This window comes from Panthera onca, chromosome D1 (genome assembly GCF_046562875.1).
Source record: "Panthera onca isolate mPanOnc1 chromosome D1, mPanOnc1 haplotype 2, whole genome shotgun sequence".
NCBI lineage: Eukaryota > Metazoa > Chordata > Mammalia > Carnivora > Felidae > Panthera > Panthera onca.
In genome coordinates, this window is record NC_138348.1 from 10,897,538 (window position 1) to 10,921,145 (window position 23,608).

General features: G+C 38.8%; 2 protein-coding genes across 5 annotated transcripts; one reads left to right on the top strand and one right to left on the bottom strand.

The window, feature by feature from the left end:
* Positions 1 to 1,076: 1,076 nt before the first annotated feature.
* Positions 1,077 to 16,382, top strand: LOC132661820 (membrane-spanning 4-domains subfamily A member 3-like). The gene is made up of 7 exons (XM_060606776.3): positions 1,077 to 1,154; positions 4,168 to 4,324; positions 4,826 to 4,957; positions 5,962 to 6,018; positions 6,651 to 6,794; positions 8,168 to 8,269; positions 12,837 to 16,382. Exons 2-7 carry the CDS (start codon positions 4,169 to 4,171, stop codon positions 12,975 to 12,977), a joined length of 732 nt encoding a protein of 243 aa, XP_060462759.3. The 5' UTR covers positions 1,077 to 1,154; position 4,168; the 3' UTR covers positions 12,978 to 16,382.
* A 1,022-nt stretch (positions 16,383 to 17,404) lies between these two features.
* On the bottom strand, positions 17,405 to 23,608 carry LOC132661818 (membrane-spanning 4-domains subfamily A member 4A-like). Of its 4 annotated transcripts, none has more exons than XM_060606773.3 (7): positions 23,366 to 23,608; positions 20,377 to 20,486; positions 19,632 to 19,766; positions 19,366 to 19,422; positions 18,863 to 18,979; positions 17,983 to 18,084; positions 17,405 to 17,602 (listed from the first exon to the last, which is right to left on the bottom strand). In XM_060606773.3, the coding sequence occupies exons 1-7, from the start codon at positions 23,481 to 23,483 to the stop codon at positions 17,516 to 17,518; spliced, it is 726 nt and encodes a 241-aa protein (XP_060462756.1). In that variant the 5' UTR covers positions 23,484 to 23,608; the 3' UTR covers positions 17,405 to 17,515. The 4 variants fall into 4 exon arrangements, with proteins under 4 accessions (XP_060462756.1, XP_060462754.1, XP_060462755.3 ...); XM_060606771.3 differs by having other exon boundaries at positions 19,518 to 19,766; XM_060606772.3 differs by having other exon boundaries at positions 19,518 to 19,766; positions 20,377 to 20,515.

Genomic DNA, 23,608 nt, shown 5'->3' on the forward strand with positions numbered 1-23,608 from the left:
TGGTTTTGTTATTGTTGTTGTTGTAATGGTTTTTGTCTATTCACTCAATTGTTTAATAGATATTAAACTAAGGAGATCATCTATTACTGAGTCAATGTTCATAATTTATGTCTTTCATGTAATTATTCCATTTCCTTCAAGATGTCAAATTTACTTCCTAAATTTATTCACGGTATTTCTTTATTATCCTTTGAATATCTCTGGATTCTGCAGGGATGTCCCTTCTTTTATTCCTTACATTGATAATTTTTGTCTTCTCTCTTTTTCCCTTGGTCAAGCTGAAGAAAGTTTAATAATTTTTATTGATTTTTACTGTAATGTTACTGTAATACAGTTGTATATTAATACTTTGCTTGGTATACTTGAGCCTGGCCATTGAAATAGATGATAGATAGGTAGATAGATAGATAGATAGATATAGCTAGCTAGATATAAATTTAAGTGTCATTGGAAATATAATTATTTTTTGTTTTTGCTCATGTTTATGTTTATTTTATTTTAGTGAAGTTAGAGTTAATAAGGTGCTAACACAAACACCAAGAAAAGTTTGTTGAAAATATGAATTTCCTAGAAATTGCTCCAAAGGAAAGAAGTTTATTTAGTAAGTTAAAAGAAAAAATATAGTCTTTGTCAGATTAATGGAAAGAAATGCGAAGAAAGTGAGCGCAAAAAAAAAGTATAAATTGGTATTGAGGATTACAGTGCTAATGCTTGTAAAAAAATTTATTTATTTTTGAGAGAGAGACAGAACACGAGGAGGGGAGGGAAGGAGAGAGAGGGAGACACAGAATCTGAAGCAGGCTCCAGGCTCTGAGCTGTCAGCACAGAGCCCGACATGGGGCTCAAACCCATGAACTGTGAGATCATGACCAGAGCCAAAGTCAGACACTTAATTGACTGGGCCACCAGGCACCCCAAGGTGATAATGCTTCTAATTTTGAGCAACAAAACATGATTTATATCGATTTTATTGATGTACATCAAAACTGCTTATCTAGAGTTCTAGGTGTGGAAATATAGCAAATGAGGAAACACAGAGATCTGAGCATAGATTTCTCTCCCCTACATGTTGGCACAGTCTTTGATACACATACAAGACACATAAGCTTAAGAAGACGACAGGCTCCCACATTTGTGTGGTGGAACAACACTAGGTAGGTAGAACTTTTTTTTCCCCCATTATCCAGAGCACCAGAAAGTACTTTTGTCTATGTTCTGAGAGGGAAAGCCGTGGAACCTGACAGAGACTGAACAGAATGTGGGCTCAAGGCAGAGACAGTTTTTCCTTTCTTTCCACTGGTAGATATTCAACGTCATATATTTTAGGAAATTTTTAAAGATAATGCAGAAAGTTTCAGTGACGTAGACACATCTGATCTTGTCTACATTCCTGCTTTCTGACTGTCTGATTATGCAAACAACTTTACCCATCAGCGGGTAGATAGGAAGGCTTAGCTTACCAAGGAAGTTTGTCTCCAGCCCTATTTTCTAGAAGACCCAATGTAAGATACAGGGGAATAATTTGGTTAGAATTGTGACGCAGAAACTTTTCTGTCTACGATCTGCAAATGAAATTCAGAACATCAAGAATGGACATGGGTGAGTCAGCTAAGTTCATAATAATATTTTTAGAATCATGAGAGTTTTATAACTAATCTGGTAGAGACACGACGAGGAGGATTAGGTAGGTCTGAAGCTATATTAACACATAAAGGGTCATTGGGCTTTGAAGTCAATACTTAAGGTGAGGACATCGTGGTAAACAAGGCTAATTTTTGTATTGTTGAGTAACCAAGAAATACTGCAACGTCATTCTCTAAGTAGGCAACAGGTGGAGAGCAGCATTCGTTAGAAAGAGGACGGCTGTAAATGTGAAAGTCCTACTCAAAATACTGACCGTTTGGATGGTAGCTTCAAGGAGCACTAACAGGTTCAACTACAGGCTTACAATTTGATAGAATATTACAGATGATAATCACATAGCTGCAATAAAATATCATTAAAGGCATTAGTGAATAAAAATGTGCCCGGTATTATGGTCAGCATTTTTAATCTAAAAACACATACTTGTTGAGTGAATGGATGAATACATAGTGACATTTGCAGTGAGGAGTGATAGGGGATACTTTGAGGGGGTCAGTAGTGTGTTTCCCCCCCAAAAAAAGTTACGTTGGGAGCAATGGCTCCCTCAAACACTCAAACCTGTTACCTGTGGGCTTCGGGAGGCTAAAAAAAGGATGTGTTAGTTTGAGGCAGGCTTCGCCTAAAGAGCAGATTTTTACTTATCAGACCCATAGCTCTTTGGTCCCACATCTATAAATATGTCTGTGAATTTGGGCAAGTTATTCACCATCTTTAGATATAAGGGTCACATTTTAAAAACATAGAATAATTTTATGTTATTTTTAAAACACATTTTAAAACACCAAATTACCAGCCATTCAAATTAACAAAACAAAAACAATGTCTTAAAGACAATGGTGAGCATTTCTCAGGAGAGAGAGAAGCACTCGGTCCAAACATCATGGTCACCCATTTTCAAGGTTTGAAAACACATTTAAAAACATAGATTGATGAGATCCTCTCTATTTATGAAATATTAATGAATGAGATTCATCCACCAAAGAAATAGAAAAAAAAATCTCTCTCGTTTGTTGAGAGAGAGAAGCACTCGGTCCAAACATCATGGTCACCCATTTTCAAGGTTTGAAAACACATTTTAAAAACATAGATTGATGAGATCCTCTCTATTTATGAAATATTAATGAATGAGATTCATCCACCAAAGAAATAGAAAAAAAAATCTCTCTCGTTTGCACTTCCAGTGTGATCAGACAAAATAAATTCCCTGTTTCAGCTCTTTAATGAAAAGCAACTACTGGGAATAGAAACATCGAATACTTATGATTAATCTTAAGTGTCCCAAAGGAGTTCCATGTCATGATATCTTAATCTTTTCATGGAGACTGCAAAGAAATTTACACACTCAAAGAGTGTTGGAACTGATATACACTAACTCTTTTTTTTTTTTTTTAAAGACACTGAGCATGGATCTCAAGAGCCAGAAACTATGTTTCCACTTTGATTCAGGAAATCTAAACATAAATAGCTATATAAAGGGTCTAATTCCATATCATTAGCATAATAGGAGGAGAAAACATAAGAAGGAATTGTACAAATTGTAAGCAAAGCTAAACTGAAACTTAATAGGGAGAGTGATAGCATCACAAATACCAACGTAATAAGGAACAAAGTCTGCCCCTATTTCCCCAACTTAATTTAATGGTACAAAATAGTCTTAAAATTGATAGAGTAAATGATGATATAGAAATAAAAAGCGAATATTTGGTAAAAAAAAAAAAAAAAAGGTTCAAAATGAGTTAGTTTATGAAGGAAACCCCTCTTGGGTTTGTTCTACAATGGAAATCCATCATTGTTTTTGACGAGTACCAAAGCACACCCTACCTTCTTGAGAAGATAATACTAGAATTTATGCAACGTTACATCTCTGATGATACTAAAAAAATTGGATACATCATTTCCAGTGTCACATCTATGAAGCATAAGCATGATTATATTTTATGTTGACAAACCTAGGGTTTCAACTAAATACACCTCTCATTGTCACACAGTGATCAAAGTTAAGGTGGCTTTTACATAGTGTATCCCCAGGTCTCTCCTATAATTATGGATACCACTCCTATTCTCTTTCATTCCTAAGATTATCTTGGATTGGATGATAAGTTACATGATATATTTAATTCAATTAAAGGGAAATGTCTTTCATTCAAAACTCTTTGCGTTTAAATCTCAGGTGATTTTTACTCCACCAGGGATAAGGCTAAATAGATATATCACCATTCCCATTGGGGGTTCTCTTATACAAGTCTGTGGCCACATGCAATGTTAAAAAGAAAAAAAAAATCTTGGAGGCTATCTTACAGTTACATAGGATTTGGTATTTCTCAACCTCTGTCATGTCTCTCCATGCTGACCACATCAGTGATATCAGAGTCAGCAGCATGGACACATAAGCATCACTTGGCCAATGCCTTCCCTTCATACGATAAAGACTTCAGATAAAAGAAGCCCAGTATCTACTTCCATTATAATAACATTAACAGTATTGGGCATATGACGGTGCATATCTGATGCCATCTATTACAGAATGAGCAAAACTTCGGATTCTGATGGGAAGACTGTGGACATTCCTCCAAACCCAAACCAAAGTACCCCATTAGGAAAGACTGAAAAGCCTGGTACCCTGAAACATTTGCTCGACAAGGTGCAGAAATTCCTGAAGGGGAATCTAAAAGCTCTGGGGGTAAGTAAACACTATAAAGAATTTTGAACCAGAAGCTGGGGCATATCCTGAGGGTAGAGGGTTATTCTGGCTAATTATCCTGACATAGAGGCATCAGGTTATTATCCCTGTCGACCATTCTGTGGTGTGGAAGAAAGACACTTCAATTAAAAGCAAAGGACCACATTTGTAGGAGGATGGGAGGGATGCATTAAGAGGAGACCGTAGAAGTCCTAATCTCTTAGATGAGCCTAATAGTGACTATATCTTATTGGAGCAAGGTTGACCCCCATGGGCAGACCTCCGGGAAAAAAGAAAAAGCAGACTCTCCAGGAACTGACTCTTCTTAGTAGATCTTTTCATAATATTCAAGGGATTCAAACCTTGAAAATGGGTGACCGTGATGTTTGGACCGAGGGCTTCTCTCTCTCCTGAGAAATGCTCACCATTGTCTTTAAGACATTGTTTTTGTTTTGTTAATTTGAATGGTTGGTAATTTGGTTTGTTTTGTCTCTTACCCAGGTGGCTCAGATTATGATTGGTGTGAAATGCATCTTTTATGGGATAATTGGATTTTTTGCTTTTGATTCTGAAATGTACCCAACTATTTTCTTCTCAATTTACACAGGCTTCCCTTTATGGGGGGCGTTGTCTGTGAGTATCTCACTTATATCTCAAATTATTATTATTTAATCCGTTATTCATTCATTCATCAACTCAACACACAATTTTTGTGACAACTTGCCAATTCTAGAGTACTTGCAATGACACTTAGTTAAGATTTAACTTTCAACCTGAACTTTATTTTACATTTTTTTATTTTTGAGAGAGAGAGAGAGAGAGAGAAACAAAGTGTGAGCAGGGGAGGGGCAGAGAGAGAAGGAGACACAGAATCTGAAGCAGGCTCCAGGCTCTGAGCTGTCAGCACAGAGCCTGATGGGGGGGGGGGGGGGGCTCCAACTTGAAGACTTGACTGTGAGATCATGACCAGAGCTGAAGCCCGATGCTTAACTGACTGAGTCACCCAGGCGCCCCTCCCAACCTGAACTTTAATATATATTCTAATATAATAATACCCTTAAGTTCTATTCATTGCTGTATAGCCTGAAGCTATTCAGTAACGATCTTGCCATTTTGCTGAGAAGAAAATCCTGGGTTTGACACATGGGAAAAGCATCTCTGAAATGTAATAATATTTGGATTAGAGAATTTGCTGGGTGGGAAGGGTAAGCAGGTGTTACTCTTCTTAAGTCATCACCCTTCTTGGCCAAACACATTGAGAAAAGCGCCATGTAATTTGAGTTCACATGTTCCCTTTTCTGCACCCCAAAGTGTGTCTTTGGGTTATATTTATTTATTTTGTTCTCTCCACATTGAATAAGTCGTTTCGCCCTGTGGTTTTTACGTCCCCTTCTCTGATTTAGCTAAGGGAATTTTACTGGTCAGAAGAATAAATTATAACTGTGGTACTTTAATTGTGTGGTGCACACACTTTAATCATCTGCTTTCCTCTGAGTTCTGAAGGGATGGCCCTGGCAGGTGGGGGGTAGAGGGGGGAGGTACTAGATATGAAGAAAGATATGCATCTGGCAACAGGGTGGAAAGGCGACTTGGAAGAAGCCACTGCTCTGTAGATACCTTTCTTATCTTCTAAACAGTTTATCGTGTCTGGATCTCTGACTGTTGTGTCTGCCAAGAAGCAAACAAAATCACTGGTAAGCTAACAACCTTCCCCTTCGTCATTCAGGGAGAAAATGAGCACTTATAACACTCTGAGTTTCCCACGTGAAGCCCAGTCACCCTGGGGATTCATTATTTTGTAGTACATTTCATCGTGTAACTGTCCCTTTGGCCCAATGAATCACGTGACCATCCTATGTCTAGACACAAACAGTCTGGATCTCCCTGGATTTTAGAATTCTGATCCCCATATCTTGTCACCATAAGAAGAGTGAGTAAAGATTTATGTAGCTATTCAAGCCTCGTTATGGTAATGGGGTGGGGTGACGTTTAATAAAGAGAAAAACATGGCTTAGGCTTGAGCAAGGCAGATTTTTATCTTTGGTGGAGGGAGGAGCTAATAGGAGGAGAAAACAAGAGATGCTGACAAAAACGCACGTAATATTTTTATCCTATCCACGGTATGTGTTCATGAAAAATCAATCTTATCTAACTCTTCTTCTCGCAATTGTGATTTATCATTGAACCAAATTGGCACTATAAGGATGATGAATGCCTGTAGATCTCATGGATAAGTCAATGAAATCAGAATTCTCTCCCCAACATGTAGGGTCTAGAAACCCTTGGTCCTTAACTTATAAGCTAGTTATGTCTTTTTTTTTTCCAGCTGAGGAAGAATATAGGTGCTAACACTCTTAGCACATTAGTCTCGATTGTTGGGATCTGTATTCTGTCATATAATTTAACAAAAAATTTCTGCTATGATTGCAAGAAGGAAACTCTCTGTTTGGGCATCAAATCAATTGCAATTGTAAGTATTATCCCCCTGAATTTGGAGAAGACTGAACGCTTATCTGAGCATGATGAAGATGAAACCTGATCATTGGTATATTTCAAGAACATGACAAAAATTCTTGCTTCCAGAGTCCTTCCAAATGCCTCTCTACAGGTGCAACAATTAGAAAGAGAAAAAAACTATTTCTTTTCAATGGCAGAGAGCCCCAATTCTGTGGTCTAAATTTTATTTTTTCTGGAAAAACTAGAATGATATTAAAATCTGAGTCAAAGATTGGCGAAATTTTTACTTTATCCTTTATTTTTTAAAATTATTTTCTATTATAATATTCATTACTGCTAGGATTTTAAAAATAAGTTATTACCCAAAACTACCTGGAGAATGAATGTTTATTCTGACTTGCCACTATTTGAGCGTAATCCCTTTTTTTTTTTTTTTTTTTTTTTTTGCAATAAAGCCATGTGAAAGAAATGCAGACGAATGGTCTGAAATAGAGGAGAAAGAAATCAGGAAGAAACCAGTAAAAGAAACCAGGAACACTGGAGTGTGGGAAGACACATTTTACTTATGAGGACAATGACAAAAATTTTCACAACTGTTATTTAATTTTTACCCTAAAGCGTGTTCCGAATTTAGGAGACATTCTGGGTTTTTTAAAAAAAATTTTTTTTAATGTTTATTTCTTATTGAGAGACAGAGAGACACAAAGCATGAGCAGGGGAGGGGTAGAGAGAGGGGGAGACACAGAATCCGAAGTAGGCTCCAGGCTCTGAGCTGTCAGCACAGAGCGCAACGCAGGGCTCGAACTCACAAACTGTGAGATCATGACCTGAGCCAAAGTCAGTCACCTAACCAACTGAGCCACCCAGGCACCCCGGAGACATTCTGGTTTTAATTAGAATTGAGTCCAGTGGAAAACTGGGAAATTTTAGTATTTCACTGGGGAGATCTGAACCCTTACCATTTCTGCCCTGTTTATTGAGAAAAGTCAGCTTTGCAAGCCTTGGCAACATTTCTGATCTCCATGACTGAGTAACAATAACTTCAATAGTAATATTACTAATAACCTACCCTACCACCAATAATAATAATAATAATAATGATTTTAATAAAAATCAAAAGTGGAGTAGTTATTGTGAATTCTGTAATGTCATCAAGTTTTACTTCCCATCTTGTATTAGTATGTTCAAGAATGTTTAATATCATCCCTAACTCTTGCTTTTCTGTAACAGCACATAGATTTGTGGGTTCAGACCCAACTTCATTGCACCATTTTTATAATGTGATGTGTCCCCTTTTGACGGCCTGATGTGGGGCTCTGACATAAAACTTTCTAAACTATCATCAAAGTGGAAGGTAATGCATGACATTTTATTTTCTTTTAACAGGGACTTGTGATTGTCCTAATGATCCTAACTTGTCTGCAAATTTTAATTTCACTCCCTCTCTCCATGCTCGTCTATAATGTGGATGACAGGAATATTCACTGGGTATGTACAATTCTTAGAAGAAAGAGGATGATTTCAACTGTTTCGTTAAACAATGTGGTCGATGACTCTTTTCACCGTTGGTAAAATGAACAAAAGCATAAACTAGAAGTGATTCTGTGGACAACCTGGAAGCTACTAGCTGTGTGTTGAGCACACTTGGAATACACAGTGTGCAATTCTCTTTTCCGTACGGAAACTCTCACCCATGGGTATCTATCCATGACTTCAAACATCTGTCCATCCATCCATCCATCCATCCATCTATTAATTTACTATATGAAGTACACTCTTTAGTGTGATGAATATGCAACGTATATATCATCCAAAAATAATAAAATCAAGGTATAACTAATTTAAAAGCCTGAAAGAGATGAAATATATTATCGCAGGTATATAAAGTTGACAATACAGCTGACTGGAAACACAGATATAGTTAGAATTTTATGTTTTATTATTACAGGTAACAGATGTAGGTAAGAGCTAGCAGCATATTTTTCTCAACTTCATTACCTGGTTCTTTTTTGTGTGTTGAAATTATTGCCACAACTGTGTGTCAATTAGGGTTAATTCAGACAGAAAATGGAAAGGTTTCTGGTATTGAAATCCCCCTCATTTCAAGCGTATAACATTATCACAAGCAATTGGATTACATGAGTCTAAGGGCTGGTAAGCAAGTCTGAATTCCTCAGGGCAGGCAGTCAAGAAAGGAAGGCCATGGATGGGATGGACCCACGGGCATGGCAAAGGTTGATCAGAAGTCCCGGTGGACCTGAGTGGATTCTTTACTCAGAATCCAGTCATCTCATAAGGCTGAAGTCCATGTACTGGATGCCTGGACTCCCGGAAAGTCTGGGGATGGTCTGATAGTTCTCTGCTGTTGTTGGCAGAATCCAGTGGCCTGTGTTATGGAACTGGGATTGTTGGCCAGGAGTCATTCATGCTCAGCTCCTAGAAGCTGCTCTTGGATCTGTTCAAGAGGTTCCCTCCATTTCAGTAACAGAGAGCTTCCTCTTTGTCAAACAGTTCTCGTGCTTTGAATCACTCTGACTTCCTTTTCTACCATCCAGAGAGCACTCTGCCTTGAAAGGACTCCTATACTTAGATTAGGCTCATCCGGATAACGTTTTGTTTTGTTTTGTTTTTCTGCCATATGATATAACACAATCACGGAAATGACACCATAATATTCTTCCCACCACAGAATACTTGTGCAGCACCCAATGAGAAAAGACACAGAGAAGGGGAAGACATATTTATTCTTGTAAGGCCATGGGTCTGAAGGAAAATGCGGATCTTCTCTCACATTACACTGGACAACATGTGTTGCATGACCACACTGAGCTGTAATGGAGGCCACAGAGTTCCATTAGGCTCAAATCTAGCTCAAATATACAGAATTTCTATTCTTTTTTTTTTTTAATTTTTTTCATGTTTATTCATTTTTGACAGAGAGAGCGCATGAGCGGGGGAGGGTCAGAGAGAGGGAGACACAGAATCCGAAACAGGCTCCAGGCTCTGAGCTGTCAGCACAGAGCCCGACGCGGGGCTCGAACTCACGGACCGCGAGATCGTGGCCTGAGCCAAAGTCGGCCCCTTAACCGACTGAGCCACCCAGGCGCCCCCAGAATTTCTATTCTTAAAGGAAGATGAGGAACATTCTCAATCACATTCTTCTCTATAGGCACCAAATAGACACATCTACCTTCTTCCCCACACCTAAAATACAACTCACCAGCTCACGAAGGACAATAATCCAAACCATTTGTTGCTCTGGAGTTACTGTATCTTTGTCATTCTCTACAACAAAAACAGAAGTAGTTCATTGCAGTGAGGGCCGAAAGACAAATTATTTGCCCTATTTCTACTTACATTATATAAATGTGGACTTGACCAAAGACAATGATAAAACTTCAACCTGGAGATAAAAAGAGAAATGTGAAATCACTGATCTATGGCAATTACAATATGTTCTAAGGCAGGAATTATGGAGACACCCTGCCCCCCAAAAGCCATAAAATACTTAAGTTATGTCATAGTTCCCTTCTCGGGGAGGTATTAACTTATCCATTTTCCTCTCTGGCTCTTTGTATGCTAATTTTCATGGCCCTCGCTAGAGTAGACATTGGAGAGTATGCTCTTTTTAGGTATTCTTAGATATTTCTCAGTATTTGCATCTACTCTCTACTGGTATACATGGCTTTTATATGTCAAATATTCTCTGGCTACTGTAAGTCAGGTTTTTGCCTTCTATGACAACATAGTTGCACCAAAAACAGGGATGGAAAGGTAGATTCTTTATTGTCAAAATGTGGCTTTCACCTCTGGATCCACGAAGGACCTCCTGCTATGACATCCACATCCCAATCAGCAGAAAGGAAAAGGGAAATGAGAATACATACCCTTCTTCTTAAGTGTGTAACTCCAGAGTGAGATTTACTACTTATTCTCACGTTTTGTCGGCTAGTACTTAAATATTTTCCCATACTTAGCCGCAAGAGAGCCTAGGAAATATAGTCCCAATTTTATCTCCATTTTCCAGTTTAGAAACAGGTTATATTGTTAAGAGAAGAAGGGAAATGTCAGCAACAGCTCTATGGGTTAAGCATTATTTAAAAATTATGAAAACACAATAACCATCCTTTATTTATAAAACCTTATATTATTTTCTCTCATCAAATAATCGTTCATTATAAGAGACAGACATCAAATCACAAATACAAAATACAAAAATACTTAAAATTTTCTATGCGTAATCACACAAAACATGTTCAGACACTCAAAAACTTATGTTCTATTAGCAACTCATTATTTTCCAGCCCATCAGCAATGCATCACATGTAATGTCCCAATATTAGCTGGGTTGGCATTCTTTATACCAAAATGATTAAAGAAGGCCCTACTATCTCTCCCTATTTCTGTTGTTCAAGAATGATTTTAATGGATATGTTTATAGTTTCCTTTATCTTCCTCAAAACTAAATACTAGTAACCCAAGTAGATTGATACTCACCTGGCTTAATATCTGAAAAAAATTAACCATTGGGTAGGTTTTTTTTTTTCCAAGTTTCATTAAATTATAGTTCATTAACATACAGTGTAATATCAGCTTCAGGTTAAAATATACAGTGATTCATTGGTAACATACAACACTCAGTGATCATCATGACAAGTACATTCCTTAATCCCCATCAACTATTCCACCCATCCTCCTTCGACCTTCCCTCTAGTAACCCTCAGTTTGTTCTCTATAGTTAAGAGTCTGTGCCTTGGTTTGCCTCTCTCTCTTTTTCCCTTGCTCATTTGTTTTGTTTCTTAAATTCCACATGTGAGTGAAATCATATGGTATTTGTCTTTCTCAGACTAACTTATTTCACTTAGCAAAATACTCTCCAGCTCCACCCACGTTTTTGCAAATGGCAAGATTCCATTCTTTTTTATGGCTGAGTAATATTCCATTGTGTATATATACCATACCTCCTTTATCCATTCATCAGTGGGTGGACACTTGAGCTGTTTCCACAATTTAGCTATTGCAGATAGTGCTGTTATGAACATTGGAATGCATGTGTCCCTCTGAATTCGTATTTTTGTATCCTGTGAGTAAATACCTACTAGTGCAACTGCTGGATTGTAAGGTGGTTCTATTTTTAACTTTTTGAGGAAACTCCACACTGTTTTGCAGAGTTACTGCACCAGTTTGCATTTCCACCAACAGTGCAGGAGGGTTCCTCTTTCTCCCCATCCTCATCAACACCTGTTGTTTCTTGTGTTGTTGATTTTAGCCATTCTGACTGGGGTAAGGTGATATCTCATTGTAGTTTTGATTTGCATTTCCCTGATGATCAGTGATGTTGAGCATCTTTTCATGTGTCTGTTGGCCATCTGGATACCTTCTTTGGAAAAATGCCTATTCAAGACTTCTTCCCATTTTTTAATTAGATTATTTATTTTTCGAGTGTTGAGTTTGATAAATTCTTTATAGATTTTGGATACTAACTCTTTATCAGATATGTCATTTGCAAATATCTTCTCCCATTCCATAGATTGCTTTTTAGTTTTGTTGATTGTTTCCTTCACTCAGAAGCTTTTTATTTTAGTAAAGTCCCAATAGTTTATTTTTGCTTTTGTTTCTCTTGCCTCAGGAGAAATATTTAGAAACAAATTGCTACAGACGATGTCAAAGAGGTTACTGCCTGTGTTCTCCTCCAGGATTTTTATGGTTTCATGCCTCATATTTAGGTCTTTTATCCATTTTGAATTTATTTTTGTGTGTGGTGTAAGAAAGTGGTCCAGGTTCATTCTTCTGCATGTTGATGTCCAGTTTTCCCAACACCATTTGTTGAATCATTGGGTAGTTTTAGTCATGATTGAAACTGAACTCACCCTCTACCTTTTTTGGAGAGCAACCATTAAGTTCCTCTGGCCCCAAATCCACACAATTAATCTTTAGAGTAAGAGAGCATATATTTGGAGACAAATCATTGAGGACTTAGATTATATTATTCTTTATGGCTTATTTTACAGACTTTACAGATTATTTTATGGATTATTCTTTGACTTCTTTACAGATTTCTGTATTTTTTTGCTGGAAATCACCTTCTGAAAGTCCTTATCAAGACTTGTTGCCTCAAACTTCAATCTATCAAGAACTTGAATGTAAAGAAGAAACACCTTCATGTTATCCCACAGATACTAGTAAACAAATATGAAGCTATACTTCTGTATTTTGGATCCACAGTGATAGCAAGAAGATCATACTGTGACCACTGAGGCATAAATATACACGTGTGAGAATACAACTGTGTGGTTCAAAGTCATAAAGACAGCAACTAGCATCTATAGCATCAAGAATTTGGTTGTCACTATTCTTTTGGTTGGATGTTATCACAGGCTAGGTGTATGCTCTGTAACAAAACTTAACTTTGAAATATTGGTGGCTTAACACATCAGAAGTTCATTTACTGCATACTTTACATGTTCATTGTTAGTTGGCTGTTTAGACCCACACTGATATGGGTTCTACAAAATAGAATAATATCTCAAAAAGTTTTTTTTATTTTGCCGAGGTAGGGAAAAAAAAAGTTAGAAGTTGGACCTCTGGCAATGAGATACTTTGGTCGAGAAGCATGTGTCATTCTGGCCACAGCTCATTAAATGGTGACCTTCCCAGTGCTGTGTGGGAGACAGGAAATGTAGAGGGACAGAAAATATCAGTGAATAATATTATCTCCACCCCAGTGTTCTTCATCAGCCAGGATCTATTTTCTGAGATCACAATTCATTTTCCTTATTCATTCATTACTACATGTTAGAAAAAAATCTCAATTCCTCCAACTCTCAAATGTATGAACATAAAGCTCCGTTCCTTTCTTAAAGCTCTGAAGTTTAACCTTTCTTTGATGAAGCACAGTGAAGTCAATGGAGACTTTTCTGGACCAGTCGTGAACACTTTGCATGAAGTCTTTGGTCCATCATTTTTACACTCTGTGACTTTGGATGTGTTTCTTTCCTGACTAAACATCAGTTTCCTTATCTTTCAAATGGCCTCACTTGTGCTTACTCAGTTCTGATTGGGATATACATCAAGGAAAAGAGTAAATATACGCAAAAAATACTTTTAATCATACAAAATACTATAGATTATACTATTTCATTGGTCTAGTGTTAGGTTAATTAATTATATTGCATCATTCAGAGTACATTAGGCTTTTGTGATGATATTTTACGTATGTAAGCTTATATATAAAAGCTTAGGTTGCTTCGTTGGCTCACTGACAATTAATCAAAGTGTTACCCATTCCCCTAGAATATACAACCAGAATGTTTCAAAGTCTAGTAAAATTAATAGTGTGTCCATGAGATCCAAAAATTCCATTCCTGTTCTATACAGTATCATAGCTACTACACATGTATGGCAATTAAAATTTAAGTTCTTTAAAATGAAAAAAAGATTCAAAGCCTATTTTCTTAGTGTCACTATCCATGTTACAAGCGTTCAATGTCCACTTGTAGCTAGTCCAAAATATATGAGGGAAAGGGCTGATAAAACTAAAAGGAGAAATCGACAAATATCCTATTATATTTGGAGACCTCAACCCCTCTTTGACAGCTGATAAATCACCCAGGTAGAGAAGCAGAAAGGATATAGATGACCTGAGCAGCAGTATCAATCAAGTTGACCTAATTGACATTTATAGACCTCTCCATCCAACAACAACAGAACATACATTGTTCTCCAATGTGCGTGGAATATTTGCCAATATTGGTCGCTTCATGTGTTAGGCAACACAGCTTAACAAATTTAAAACAATATAAATCATACAGTTGTCAGACAATAGCAAAATTGTGATAGGTGGAAAATTCAAAATTTTTGGAAATCAAACAACATATTTCGAAATGGTCCCTGAGCCACAGGAAAGTTTTTAAAACAGGTAGAAATATGGGGTTTCTTTTGCTTTTGGGGGGCACTTCTTGTGATTTTTTTTCAAAGCCAGATGTGATACATCATATAATAGATGGCTAAAGATAGAAATATTTACAGATACGTGTATAAACATGGTGCAGTGGACTGTCTGTGTCTCCCCTTCCCAAATTCATATGTTGAAACTCTAGCCCTCAATATGATGGTATTTGGAGATGGGGCCTTTGGGAGGGAATGAGGTAGCAAGGGTGGATCTGTCGTGATGGAATTAGTACCTCATAAGAAACAACATGAGGGAACTTACTTCCTCTCTTTGCTCTCTACTATGTGAGGATACAATGAGAAAATGGCTATCTGGAAGACAGGGGGGAAAACTGAGCATGCTGACATCTGGATCTCAGATGTCCACCCTCCAGAATTGTGAGAAATAAATATTTTCTAAGTTACCCACTATATAGTGTCTTGTTAGAATAGCTCAACTAAGACACATGAATTAGTAGACAGAGTTATGTTTTCCTCTGTTAGCTAAGAGAACCTAAAAGAAATGACATCCCAATAGTAACAAGCACGCCTAGAGCCCAGATCTTTATTTCTAGTATGGTTCTCCAATAAGAAGAAATGGGCTGCCTGATGAAATGGCTGATTCTAAGACGTGGGCAAGAAGTATGTAAGATGAGGGGCGCCTGGGTGGCTCAGTCGGTTGAGCATCTGACTTCGGCTCAGGTTATGGTCTCACAGTTCGTGAGTTCGAGCCCCGCGTTGGGCTCTGTGCTGACAGCTCAGAGCCTGGAGCCTGCTTCAGATTCTGTGTCTCCCTCTCTCTGCCCCTTCCCTGCTCATGCTCTGTCTCTCTCTCTCTGTCTCTCAAAAATGAATAAATGTTAAAAAAAATTAAAAAAAAAAAGATGTAAGATGAACCTGAGAACATGGTCATGTCATAAAAAGAAGCAAGTGCCCCAAATGAGACACAATGATAGGGTCCATCAAAGGGACACAGGAGCCACTGAACAATCTCCCAGTGATCAAAACAGAAACAATTTGAGCAATAAGATAAATTGGTATTAGATTAAAACCCCAAGAATGTATAAATATTCATAAATTCATACAAATACTTGAATGCATAAATAAGTGGGAGAAAATTGACAAAACCCCAGGGCAGAATATCAAATAACTTATGAGGTTACTCTACCCTCAAAGCAATAGATCTTAACTCCCTGACTCCTTGAGCCCAGGCTGCACACGGTGGCTGGATAGTGACATCCTTCTGAAGAGTACAGTATAAAAAGTCGGGGAAAAGCTAACTTTAGAGTGGAAAAAACTGAAAAACTGTACTCAGTGAGGTGATTAAAGCCAACGTCAACAGCGTAAGTCATGTTGATAATATGTACCCTTGATTGGATGTGATAAGGATCATATTGTACTTCTGACGTCTTCCTCCCCAAACCTCAAAACACTAGTCTGATCATGAGAAAAATATCAGATAAGCTCCAGGTGAGGGACATTCTGCAAAATACTTGATCAGTATTCCACAAAACTATCAAGGTCATCAAAAACAAAGGAAGTCTCAGAAATAGTCACAGCCAAGAGGAGGCTAAGAAAACATGGAAGCTAAGTCTAATGTCATGTCTTGGGTGGGGATCTTGAAAGAGGAAAAGGGCACTAACTAAAAACTAAAGACATCTGAATAATAATAATGCTGTAGTTAATGATAATGTATCAATATTGGTTCATCCCATACTAAGGTAAGATGCCAACTGATTTGGGGTATATGGGAACTCTTTTAATATTTTCTCAATTTTTTAAAATAAATCTAAAGCTGTCGTAAAAAGAAATAGTATTCAAATTATTGCAATGTGATACAAAGACATCAAAATCGTTAGAATGAAAATCACATGATATCAGGGTACAGATGTACAATACCTGGAATTCAGGCATTGCTAGAAGGCAGGTGCATATGCCATATGCACTTTGGACACGGCCCAGCAGTTCCACTGCTATACGTAGACCCGATGGAATTTTACACACGCACGTACCAAAATATACGGATACATTTTGCACGCACGGCATGATTCGTCCCAAATTGAAGCATCCCAAATATTCATCAATATTTACATATGTAATAGATTGTCCTGCAAGTCTTACAATAGAATATCTTGCAGCGGTATGAACATAGTATTACCACTGGCAATGGCGGGAATGAAGTTCACAAACATGCTAGAAGAAAGGAGCCATAGCCAGTGCATATATTTCACAAGACTCCATTTTATGAAATTCAAAGATGCAACTCATATTGGTGGTAAAAGTCAAGACAGCAGTTAAGCTGGGGATCTTAGTGAGTGAAAAGGGGAATTCACCATTGTCTGAAACTGGTAGTGTTTACTCATGGATTCGGATGCTGCTTACACGAGGATGTCCACCTTCTATATAACTAAAAATTGGGGGCACCCGGCTGGCTCAGTCAGTAGAACATGTGACTCTTGATCCCTAGGTTGTAAATGTGAGCCCCATGTTGGGGGTAGAGATTACTCAAAAATTAAGATCTTAAAAAATATTAGGCAGCTGTTACAACCATGATCTATTCAGTTTTCTGTATGTGTGGTATAGGGCCTTTACAAGTTATGAGAAATGACACTGTGCATCCTAGTCATTTGAGTGGCAATAGGACGAAGTGGGAGATTGGGACTCAAAACCACAATCAGCAGCAATAGAGGAGAAAATGCACTTTATTTGGTTGTGTAATAACTATGCTCCTGTGCACAGATGAGAACACTTCCTGGCAGGCAAAGAGATACACAATGAATAATATTTTCAAAAGCAGGAATTATTCTATTCAAACTCCAGCTCCTCATAAATATGTTCATGGGGGGCTATTGCTGAAGACACCTTGTCATTGGTTGACTGGATAATCACCACCTGTGGATAGTGAGAATAATATATACCATTATTCACATCGTCTTTCAGCTAGAGGGATTCGCATTTATCCTGGTGATGCCTACCTTTTTTGTGTATTCTAGGACCTGAAAATTAAGTGTCCCTTCCTTCAGGGCCTTACATCCTTCACTCGATAAAAATTGATATCCCGCAAGACCTATGAGGTTCCTGGAAACATACACCATAGCTCTATCCGTGTATTCCTCTGTCTCCTTCAGTTTCAAGAATGACTCATGTACATAACTATCTTTCCATCACTCTGCTTCCTTACCCTTCTCATTGGTCCAGAGAGGAGGAGAGAGACAGTGAGAGAAACAAAAACGTGACAAATTTGAACCCTCCATCAGGTCCTCAACACTCACCTGAGTGACAAAGCAGGTCACCTTGCACCCAAATACAGAGAGAGAGATAGCGATGCTGACTTCCAGCAGGGAGAGGACTAATATCACAATCTCAAACGTCCTCTAGAAAGGAGGAGCAGATTCCATGAGGAGAGAGAAGAGGAAAAGGAAAGGAATATTAATAACAGATGGATACTTCCCCTGGCCCTGGATCCTCTGATTCCAATCTGACTCCTTCTCCCCTACGGAAACAGGTAAATTCCCTCTCATAACAAACCAAAAAAGAAAAATTGAAAAGCAAATGCTAAAATAGCGGAGGGGAGTTCTATTCTGGAACTTCATTAAGTGCAAGGAAATTCAGATGAAATCACATGTGTCTGCATAGTTTTCTGGGCTTAGAGATTCTCTGTGTTGTCCACTTCAGGTTATTTTCATCCCTGTATGAATTTATACCTTTTTCTCATCTAAAGAGCAGAGAACCTCCGGGTCTGTGAAAGCGATATCATTGCCCTTTCCTTGTACATACACACACCCCCAGAGGCTCTGAGCATCTTGGCCTGGTGTCCTGACTCTCCTCAACCCACCCACAAATGACACAAAGCCTGCTGAGCCAGCCCAGCGGTCCACCCCCATCGTAACTTGACCCTGGAGACTAAAGAAAGAGCCTAATGATCAATTCTCTAACATAACTGCATTCAGAGAAGAATGAGAGAAAAAAAGGTAACTGTCCTGGTAGGTCCTAGCAGCAAGGGGCTGAAAATTCTCCCCGTGAGCTCAAAGTCCCAGATCTTACTTATGGTGATAAGCCAGGATTAACTGGGAGACAGTCATCTCACACTAGTATGCATTTAGATAATATAAATATAATTGCAGAAAATAAAAGCAGCTCAGAAACACTTACAAGAATAAGACACTTTTTCTCCGGTGCAAATAGGACAGTCAGTTCTATTATTAACACGATTATCCCTATCACTCCTGCAACAGCACTGAGCAAGTTCACTCCCAGGCTGCCTTTGATCTGGAAGAGAATGATTAGTGTCCCCTACAACCCTCTGTTTCTTCTCCTTCCTCCCTTCGGAGAACACAAAAACATTCATTCATTTGGAAGGGGTTGAAGACACATTCTCAAATAATTTTCCTAAGTCTGAGGGAGAAAAGAGAATACTGCTGAAGCATTGGATTCTATATTCACAGATTAATCCCAAGGATGGAGTTTCAGACAGTAGGGGCAAAAAACAAAAACAAAAACAAAAAGTTAAGTCAAACCCCAGTTTCCTTATGGAAGAATTTGCCATGACCCCCATAGAGCCCAGATGATTCAGAGAATCAGAGAACATTTCTTCTGCCTTGAGATACAGCACTTCTGATTTTACTTGTTGCTTCTGGGCCCAGGGACATACTTACCAGGTTCAATGTCATTTTTCTTCCAGCTGCAATAGACACAGCTCCAGATAAGAAGAACTGAAAATGGAAGAAACCGCTCAGCCTGGTGAGCCCACACCTGTCCTTCCCCCTACCCTGGAGGTCATCAGAACCCCAGTCTTTAGGCCACATACTTTGCTCGAAGAAGTAAAATCCCAGGTCACATCATTGGTTTGTAAGAGGGAAGGCTGGAAGGAATGTTTGTGAATTCTACCGCGGAGGAAGCTGAGATATTCCAACATACTCACAAATAAGGATCCCCATACAGGATATCCTGAGACCATGGTAAGAGGATAACACCAGTAGGGAAAGTCAGAAGAATAAAAACACAGACCTATAACAAACAGGCACACTTTCATCAGACCAATCAGGATCTGAGTCACCTGGGGAGTGAAAAAGAAGATACGTTCAGAGTATGAAGCATGCGGGCTTCTAGGAAGACGATTTTGTGGTCTCTACACAGAACTCCCATCCCCTGGTTTTGAAAGGGTTCCCGGAATGAAATCCTTAGGAATCCATGGCGTTTTCTCAAGTTCAAGACTGTTTAGAAAGGTTTTATGGTGCGGTGCCTGGGTGGCTCAGTCAGTTAAGCATACAACTTCAGCTCAGGTCATGATCTCACTGTGAGTGAGTTCTGACAGCTCAGAGCCTGGAGCCTGCTTCGGGTTCTGTGTTTCCCTCTCTATCTGCCACTCACAGTCTGTCTGTCTGTCTGTCTGTCTGTCTCTCTCTCAAAAATAAATAAACATAATAATAATTTTAAAAAAAACTAAAGGTCTTATGGTAACCTTCTTCCCCACCCCCCTCACTAGGGAAACACATTTTCCTTTCAGATTCCGGATCTCTAGTTTTGAAAAAATCTATTTCCTGCCACTAGGAAGGTCAGTTTATGACACAGCTAATCACACCTCAGGAGCCACAAGGGACAACTGTTCTCCTCTCTGGAAATGGCTATTTCCCCAAATGCGACGCTTGGAGGTCAAGCTCACTCACCCCCAGTATTTGGGGCTCCCCCTTCAAGAAGATCTTCAGGTTGTCTGTCTGGTGTACTTGGATGATGTTGTCTTTCTGGAGAGGATTTGGGCCAAACCCTCCAGTCGTTCCTTTGGGTGTATCAACATAGTCTTTAGTGCTGTAAAATGTAAATATTTTACAGAGAACAGATCCACTCTCCAACCCCTTTATTCTAGGTATGAAGAACAGCCTTTGGAAAAATGGTATCATAAGGCAAGTTTGGTGTGACGGTAAGTTAAATTAAGTTATAATTTCACTCACACACTGTGTAAACTTGGGCAAGTCTTTTTTTACCATCTCCGTGCCCTAGGCTAGGAAACTATAAAAACGGTGTGCGTGGGGTACCCACCTCCTGTTGTTTGCCATACATCCATATGATTTCAAAAGATTCGTACATATACAATTAGAATTGGTATATTCTAATATTTATTTATTTTTGAGAGACAGAGAGAGACAGAGCGTGAGCAGGGGAGGGGCACAGAGAGGAAGACACAGAATCCAAAGCAGGCTCCAGGCCCTGAGCTGTCAGCACAGAGCCCGTTGCAAGACTTGAACTCATGAACCGCGAGATCATGACATGAGCTGAAGTCGACGCTTAACCAGCTGAGCCACCCAGGTGCCCCAGAACTGGTATATTCTAAATAATTAACAGCGTCATTATTTTTCATGTATTATTATTAAATTTTAATGTAAACATTCATGCAGGATGCTTAAATTTATATCCTCGAGAAAAAAAAATGACTGATGGAAAGTGAATCAATTGTTATAGAGAGTCCTGAAAGGGATATGTGTTATGCTTTTTGTTCACAAGCATACTATCCATTCATTCAGTCAGCAAATATTGATGAAATGTCTATCAATGAAATGTGCCAGACCCTGTTACAGGTTTTGTTGCTTAGGACCATAGCGACGAATAAAACACACACAATTCCTGTCCGTTGGAAGCCTACGATACAGTAAAAGAAAATAAGTATTTAATTTATATCATGAATTTATAAGTGCGTGTGAATAGAAACTACGTAAAATGAGAACCTTCACTTTCCATGTAAGAAAACTTAGTTTTAAGGGATTATATCACTTCTTCAATGTCAGTCAGCATTTCTGTGTTTGAAGCAAATGAGAATTCAATTTCCCTAGCACATTGGCCTTTGCTAATGTTCCCCTATACCACAAGCATAGTGCTGATCAACAAAAAGCTCTGATGAGCCAGAGCTGAGTCAACATGGTTTTCGGAGGTCCTTTTTTTTTTTAATGTTTCTGTAATGTTTTTATTGATTTTTGAGACAGAGACAGAACATGAGCAGGGGAGGGGCAGAGAGAGAGGGAGACACAGAATCCAAAGCAGGCTCCAGGCTCTGAGCTGTCAACACAGAACCCAACGCGGGGCTCAAACTCACAGACTGTGAGATCATGACCTGAGCCGAAGTCGGACGCTCAACCGACTGAGCCACCCAGGCGCCGCTCAGAGGTCCTTTTAATTGTCTTATACTCCCCTTGCAAATAGATTTGTTGCAGCGATAGCCCTTATTCTTTACACTTCTCTGCATTCCTACAAGTGCCACATGACTTTACTGTCATATAAATATAGCTACTATCACATAAATGTATTTCCTTCTCCCCTTAATTCTGATTTCAGCCATGTGACTCACTTTGGCCAGTGAGATATCAGCAAATGTTTTAAAAGCACAGGCTCTTGAACTCATGCCATGGCTAAGAAAACATAGCTGAGTCACCTTGCTTGAGGATACAAGACACTGAAAATGCAAGATGTCCTAACATTCATGTTGGCTGAAGTCATCCTCAATCAGATGGCAATTATTGACCTTCATTCTTATGAGTGATCCCAGAGGATTTCAGAAGAACCATGCACACCCATGTGCAGACTTTTCAGCAATATACACGTTTATTGCTTTAAGCCATTAAGTTTCAGGAGGGTGTTTGTTATGCACCAGTGTGGTTTCTTTATATTTCCCAGTTTCTTTCTCATTCTTTAGCCTTAAAGAAAAAAAGATTGGTCATTCCTGAATAGTCTCCCACAGGAACAGAGATAATTATACATAGACTTGAGCAGTAATTTCACTACCTCTGTTGAGAAAAAAGATCACTGACAGAGCTTTGACAGCTCTCTGTTCAGGGATCAGGATCCAGGTCTAAGCAAAACATCCTGAAGACAAAACTTAAACTTGTGACCTTAGATGACATCAGCTCCCAGATCGTTTTTGTGTGTGATTAAGGCTCATAAATATGAGGCAATATCACAACATGCTATTATATGATCTTATGTGTCTCAAAAAAGAATAATAGCTTTTTAAATTTTTTTAAGTTATTTATTTATTTTGAGAAAGAGGGAGAGCACAAGCGGAGGAGGGACAGAGAGAAAGAGAGACAGAATCCCAAGCAGGCTAAGCACCATCAATGCAGAGCCCAATGTGGGGCTTGAACTCACGAACTGTGAGATCATGACCTCAGAAAGAGTAATCTTTCTATCACAAGACAGAGAATAAAGAATGGACCACAAAAGTTTCCTTAGATGATCAACTTTCAGAGTTTCCCTCTCAAATCAGGTCAGGGAGAAGCCAGGGTGTATTGAACTACCTTCTGCACATGAATATACACAACAGAGCCATTTACTAGGAAAGGAGGGCTCTGTCTGATACCTTCAGTCAGCCACTTCTTCCTTTTCCCTTCCTTCAATTTCTCTGGCTCAGATTCCATTTATTCTGGAAGTTAGTTGATGTTTTCCCTGATGTTGAAGGGGGCAAAATTCTGCAGCCTGAACATTCACTCCCACATAGATGAGAGCCCAGCCTTCTAAAGCCAGGTCAAGAGCAGGCTAACTTGTCCCAAAGTTCATTCACACCTCATCCTGTGCTAGATACTTTTGACCCACATTCCTACATATCACCTGCCAACAGCTCAACCCAGAACTCTTCCTAGAAGCTGAGAACAGAAGATGGGCTCTTCCTACCTTTGCATCCCTCTAGAACTGCACGAAGTGGGAGGTGCGAGCTCCTCCGGGCCATCATTCCGTAACACCATTTCCACTGAGGAGTCTGATCTGATCCGAAGAGTAATTGGGCAATCATCTTCGACTCTGTGTAGTCACCGTTATTTCCTGTGGGTCATCCTACACAGCCCACCACAGTGAATAAACTGTGCTTGCATGAGATAGTGAAGCCACGGACAAACTAACAACAGAACTTGCTTTTAG